A 7,035-nucleotide genomic window follows, 5' to 3' on the forward strand; every position below is an offset into this window, starting at 1 on the left:
ATGACCCACAGATACAGGAGGGAGCTGATGAAAAGCGATGCCGAGAAGATGCTTACTAAGAAAAAGCTAAAAGCAAGACTTGAAGAGCAGTAAGTTCATTGACGCTTTTGTGGTAGACTGTGCTAAGACGTCTATGGATGCACACGGCATTCTGAGTCCCTTTTGTCTTTTTCCCCCTATGAACTGCTTCAGTCCTGGAGCTGTTCTTGCACTCGGAGGCACTGTTCAGTTAGTGCTTCTTACAGCGTTTATGGAATCTTTCAATCTGGAGTAATATTGTTATTTGATTTTTTTTTTAATCGGCTTAATGCTTGTTTACTTATTAGAAATTATTCCATAAGACATCTGAGGTGGCATGCTGTTTTTTAGTTGGATGATGAAAGATGTTAATTTGATACATAAGAGTGACTGAAGCATGGATAGAGTTGGATGCTGTAGTAAAAATTCAGATCTGCTGGGGTTGCCTGGCTGTGGAGTGCATTGCTTAAAGAAGTCGGAGTCGTCTTGCAGAAATGTAGCAATCTCTTGTAAGTGCCTACTGGGTAGAAAGAAATGACTTTGTTAAACGAGGTGTTCCTTTCTTCTCTCCCCTTCCTCTTCTCTTGCTAGATTTCAGCGAGCTATGGGAGGAGTTCCTGCATGGGCTGATAGAGAAAGCAGGAGGAAATCCAAGCAAGCTGCAAGTGATAGTAAAGAAACCTTTTACTGCTCTAATGCGACTTGCTGTGCTTGTCTATTCAACTTGTGGAAAAAAGACTTGTTTTGGGGGTTTGATAAGTCTTTGTGTGAAAAAAGCTGGATGGTCAGCTTTATTCTTTCTTTTGGTGTGTTTTTTTTTTCTTATCATTGTTCCTGTAGGGAGTTCATTGAGCTCCCTATTCCAGTGTGCTCTGTTTTTAATTAGGTGGCAGCGAAGAAGATGACGATCTGCTGTGCAGAACTGGCAATTTCATATCAAGCTCAGAATCCCTACCAAGGGGTATTTTGGAGGTAAAGGGAAGCCTGTAATTGCACCTTAGTTTGGTTTGTGAACGTGCTTTGATTTCAGTATTGCTGTTCATGCAGTAAAATGAGCTCTTACATGAATGTCTGTTCCTGTAATTGTAACATTTAGATATTAATGCTTTAGAGAAAGTGGGTAGTTCATGTTAAAAGGCATGAAACAAATAGAGATGTATTGACAAGGGAATTATTTAATGTACTCTTAAATAGCACTTTGGAGTAGGATTTCAGTCTCTGGGGGAAGATGAAGTTCTCCCATGCCCGGATGATGAAGTGGTTCTTGAAGGGAGCCCTCAGATGAGTGTTTCTTACAGTACCTCCTTTACAGCTATTTCAGATGAGCAGGAGTGCAAGTAGTCTCAGCTAGCCTTCCTTCTGACTTCATCAACAGGCTGACCAGTTTTATGCCTACCCTGCTGTACTGAAGCAACTTAGCAAACTTATTTTGTTTGTCCTGCTGGTGTCAAAGTGTTGAAAAGTCGTTGTAGGCATCAGCATAACTAAATGTGTAACCTGTTATTTTGTTCTTTTTGCTTGATCTGTGTTGTAGATGAAGAGCTGCTTGCCTGCTAATCAGGAACGTCTTGCTGATGGAAAACTGTCAACTGTGCAGTTCCATCCATCTGCTCAAGTTGTTCTGACTGCTGGCCGCGATCGATCAGTGTCACTCTTTCAGGTGAAGAACTTTAACTCACACTATGTGAATGTGTTCTTAAATGGAATACTCCTCTGATAAATGTACTGGAAATACCTTGGCAAGATAGACTCTCTTTTCACTGTTCCTATGACGGTTTGCACACAAGGCTTGTAATATCTATGGTTGGAATGGAATTAGCTTGGAGTTTTCTTGGAAGATTTCCCTGTCTTCATACCAACTATCTGCAAAATATAGGCAAAGTAGTTTCATCATCTGTTGCTGAAGAGTAATATTGAGGTTGTGTTTCTTATTTTTAATTAGTTTGCAAACACTACGTTGTGAGGAGCACTCTGCTTGTGTTTACAGCTGCAATATTGCTCAGAAATCCTTGGGGGGTTGGAACGGCTGTGTTGTAGGAGGAAGTTTCATATCCTCAGATACTTCTTTTGTGTTCCTGTGAAGACTGAAGAGCCCAGCTCTATTAGGAGTTTGATGTGGCCTAGTATGAGTGAAGTGGTCAAAGGCACAAGCTGAGTGTGACATCTGTGAGGCTGCAGGAACAGCATATTAGAAATTATAGTTTATTTGAATAAAGCGTGGGCAAGACAGTAAGGAGAAGGGGTTTGAAATATGTCCAGAAAGTCTGGGAGAGCCTCATTTACAGGGTGAGGGGTGAGAGGTGGACTGTTTGTAGATTGGGAAGGGAGAGATAAATGCTTTTAGCTGGGTACACTTTTTACTGTCTCTCTTGTACTGGTGAGTCAGTAAGAATTTTTCTGTGTAAAAATATTTGATGTGTTCATTAATGTTATAATCTTTTAATTTTTATTTTAAGGTTGACGGCATAAGGAATCCAAAAATACAGAGCATCTATTTAGAGAGTTTTCCAATCTATAAAGCTCGTTTCAGTGCTGATGGAGAGCAGGTTATAGCCACTGGTACTCACCATAAAGTCTTCTATGTGTATGACATGATGGGTGGAAGTATTATCCCTGTACACCAAGTAAGAGGTAAGTTAGTGATCTAAATGTCTCAGTGCATTTAAAGCTGTCCAAAGTAGCAAGTGCACATGGATTTGCTTTAAAGGAAATGAGTTCTTGGAAGTAGTGATGTCTATTGTTTTACTATGGTATGTTCTAGTTTGTTGGGTATAACCCCAACTTTGTGTAACATCTAACCCATAATGTTATCTTTTAGTATATTACAAAAATGAAAAGGTGGAGTCGGGTCTTTCTTATGTTAGTTGTAGGCCTGAAGTTCAGGCAAGTGAGTAAATCTCACCAAGATTAAGTTCTGTATCACTCATTCTAAAGGTATGGAGGAAAAATTTGTCAAAAACTTTGAAGTCTCTCCAGATGGATTGTTTATGCTTCTCACTGGAACTTCAGGATATCTCCATTTGCTGTCAATGAAGGTAGCTTTTTCCATAATTCATGTAGTACCAAGGAACTGAAACCCTTTTCCTTTTGAATCTGGTTGCTTGCCTTTTAATTTGAGAAGCAGTGCAGCTTTTCAGTTAAAACGGGTGTGATGTACTGTGACAGCCTTTGAAAGTGAGCTGCTCTATGAACTAACTGTAACTATGGAAAATGGCTTGGGGATGTCAGACAGCTTTCTTTGATGTTCTTTTTGGGACTGGTGGTGGAGAAAGTCTAGAGTTTTCTGGTGGTGTTTTTTGGGGAGGGGAGAAGGTGGAGGGTGGGTTACTGGAGAAAGCCATTTGTCAATGATGTGTTACAACTGATGGTGCAAACACTGTGCTGAGAAAACCAATAGCCTGAGCATGGGAACAAGAATCTGAGGGTGGAAGGAATGTAGGACTTGTTTTTTGGGAATAATGTTAGTGTGTGTTGGTGTACCGTGGTCATGAATCACTCCATCTGCTGTGATTCATAAGGAACCTAGATTTTTTTAATCTGCATTTTAAAATGCCACACGATGGCAGCTGCACTTGTTTCAAGCTTGGAAATAACTAGGAAAAATAGTTTTAAAACAATTTCAGTTCCCTTTTGTATTGAGACCCCTTTGTGAGGGAGCAAATGAGCATTTATTGAACTGGTTAACAATAAATTGGTTGAGCATGAGCTTGTGTGCTGCACTGCGGGCTCTGAAAACGCTGATCTGTGCTTTTAATGCCAAGCCACTGTGGCTGACTTAAGGTTTGTGTGGGACAGGAGTATGGAAGCAACTTTCCTACTGACCTTACCGTTTCATAGCACATCTGAAAGCATCAAGGATTTGTTGAATGCTGCCTGTTAAGACAGGAGGGTGGTAAAATGCCTCGTCACACCTCTTAATCTGCATTGTCTTGGTCTGAGTGCTCATTGCACTCATGTGTCAAACAAAGCCAATGCTTTGCTTAGGTGATTACATGAAGCTGAAGGACACCAGTTCCTTTCTTGTAATGTAGGACTTCTCTTAGCTGCTGGCTGTCTGACATTATGTTGTGTGATAATGCTGCCACTTCAGGCAAAATAGCACAAAACTGGAGGTCCTTCTTGAATTTACATACAGATATTTCAGTGTAGACTTTAGAGATGTGCTTTAAACAGACTCAGGAATACCTCAGGCTAGGAAGGGTTGAAATGGCAGATTTGGTCACCATTATTGATTTCCTCCTATAGACAAAAGAACTGATCAGCACTATGAAGGTAAATGGAAGAACCACTGCATCTGCTTTCACTTCAGACAGCAGTAAAATATACAGCTATTCCAGTAAGTGCTCTGTTTAATAGTACTAATTGTAATTCCATTGAAATTGCTTAAGTTTTTGTAAATCAGTCAGTGTTGTACAAAGTTAGACCTCGTCTGACCTAGAAATCCTAGCAGGTGATCCATCATTACCGATAAACTGTTCCAGTGTGCTCTTCTTTTTTTAAAAACAGACAAAACCTCCTTATTTGATAGCTGTGTATAAGTTTACAACTGTCTTTCTGAAATGTATTTTAACAATTCTGACAGATCAATGTATGTTTTGTGTGCATGAATTCTGTAATCTTCTCTTTCATTCTGCAAACAGAGGAAGGTGAAGTTTTCATTTGGGATGTGAGAAGCAGGAAGTGCCTACACAAATTTGAAGATGAGGGCTCTTTGGAAGGAAAGTGTATTGCTGTTTCAAGAAATAACCAGTATGTGGCGTGTGGGTAAGTGAACAACTTGGGTGTTATACTTTCTTCCTGTCTCATTTTGAAGCTCTTCAGAATTTGTGTTTGGTAAGAGTGGAATAGGAAGATAGAATGAGTTTGGTTGTAATAAAGTTATAATAGAACTGAATAGGTGAATGTTGCTGTTTCTATGACAATCATGTATTTTGTTCCACGTACACGTCAATTACCATACATGCTGAATACTGGTATTGCTCTTAATATGTTACTGTTGGCATGCAGTGATTTTAGTAGTTAATTTTGGAATTATGCAGCTGAAATCACACAGTGAACTTCTGTAGTAAAGTGTCATTTTGGGGCCTCTTTTCTTCCACCTTTCTAGTTTACTCTCTTCTGTGCTCTTAATTTGATTGCTGTGAGAGAGCACGTCTGCATTTGTAAAGATGTTTTGACTCCAACAGTTGCAGCAACAGAGCCTGAATACTTCTTGAAAGTATTTCTGAATTAATGGTTGCTGGCAGCTAGTGTGTCAGTCCTAGCAACTACCTGATGTTTAAGTACAGTATGCATTTCCTTAGGAAAAACTTCGAGAACCTTAAATGACTTCAGACCCTGATACTGAGCTCTCTCTGGTTTGAATTTGTTGTACGTAAGAGATTGGTGTACCAGGGATCACCAACTAAGAGTCTGTTCCTCGGCCCACCCATCAAACCTCTCTACTAAATCCTGATACAAACTCTGAAGCAAAACACAATCTTCAAAATATTGTTACAAACAGCACTAAGCAATTACTTGCTGATCTTTAAGTTGACTACTGGCTAAGATAACAAGCTAGTGTGTACCATAAACGCTGTTTCTCAATATGGATTTTGTTAATTTCTCATTGTAGTTCAGTTTCTGGAGTTGTGAACTTGTATAGTACTGATGTTTGTCTCAAGGAAAATCGTCCTAAACCAGTTAAAGCCATAATGAACCTCGTTACCTCTGCTACGTCCGTGACCTTCAATCCTACCACAGAAATCTTGGCTGTGGCTTCCAATGAAGCTGATGAAGCTGTCAAATTGGTATGGTCAGCTTCTTTTCTCAGTGTGACACTGTGTCTTCTTTTAAAAAATGGAGTGCAATCCTGCTGACATGGTCAAACTGATTCCGAGTGGGTGCATGCACTACAGAATTTGCTTGATTGGAATGTGTACGGGCTGCTGTACTTATATCAGAAAATGTTTTTTTTCCTTAGTGAAAGTTCTTAAGATAACCTTGTAGTCTAACTTGATTCTTTTTTTTTCTCCTCTTTTTTAAAATGTTCTTGTTTTGTTGCTGCAAATACAATAACTTAGCGACAATTCTTAATTTTCAGCATCTGTTAACTGTAACAGTCTTTCTGGGTGGTGACTTTTCCTTGCTAAGAAATTTTGCCAGCCTTGACAAAATTCTGGGTATTTCCTACTTGATGTGACTAACTATATCTTTCTTAATAGGTACACATTCCATCATATACTGTATTCTCAAACTTCCCAGTGTTTAGAAGAAAGCAAATTTATCTTACTCAATCTATGGACTTTTCTCCTAGAAGTGGATTTTTCTCTATAGCAAACAACAAAGGCAAAGCTTTGTTGTATAGGTACGTACTAAGTTTGGTTGCTTAATCCCAGGTAACATTTATATTCAGTAAGATGATGCAGATGACTGTAAATGGTGAAATTTGACCACTTGATCTGATCTTTACTCAATGAGTTAACAGTGTGGCACTGAGTTCCCACTCTGGAGAATGAACCTAGTTGTTCTTTTGATTACTGACTATGCATTACTGCAGACATGCCTGTGAAAAGTGTTATTGTTCCTTGCTGAATAGAAGGAGGGAGGAAATAGCGGATAATGGATGGTTTTTGCCATTTTGTTTTCTTTTTGAGCTTTAACTACACCTGTGTTTCAGATTAGGAGTGGTAGTAGATTATTGAAAGATACTCGGTGCTACTAAATATTTATTGCTTGTTATATTATGTTTACAGCAGGTTATTGAGAAGCTTTACACCTGTCTCAACTATGTTCTTTCTTCAGGTTGAAACATTATTCAGATTTCTAGAAGATACAGGAGACAATGGACTAGCATCTCAGGTAAAAGTAGCACTCAAGCTGTTGACAGGATTGTCTTGGCGTTTCTTCTTTTTGTTCAGCTACCTCCACCTCATCAAAGGTGGCAACAAGAAGTTCTCAGTGTGTAAAAGTGAAATGGTATTGTCTGGGTTGTTAACAGAAAATGTCCATTACAAGGGACAGGCTTGTTTGTTAGCT

At 39.2% G+C, this 7,035-nt stretch overlaps 1 protein-coding gene across 1 annotated transcript; it reads left to right on the forward strand.

Moving 5' to 3' along the window:
* Positions 1-6,806, forward strand: UTP18 (UTP18 small subunit processome component; the record flags this gene model as incomplete). The annotated part of the gene is made up of 9 exons (XM_079544248.1): positions 1-89; positions 610-689; positions 905-990; positions 1,553-1,678; positions 2,475-2,649; positions 2,837-2,905; positions 4,659-4,782; positions 5,633-5,807; positions 6,753-6,806. The coding sequence occupies 9 exons, from the start codon at positions 1-3 to the stop codon at positions 6,804-6,806; spliced, it is 978 nt and encodes a 325-aa protein (XP_079400374.1).
* Positions 6,807-7,035: the final 229 nt, after the last annotated feature.

Source organism: Tetrao urogallus (assembly GCF_951394365.1).
Source record: "Tetrao urogallus genome assembly, chromosome: 18".
Taxonomy (NCBI): Eukaryota; Metazoa; Chordata; class Aves; order Galliformes; family Phasianidae; genus Tetrao; species Tetrao urogallus.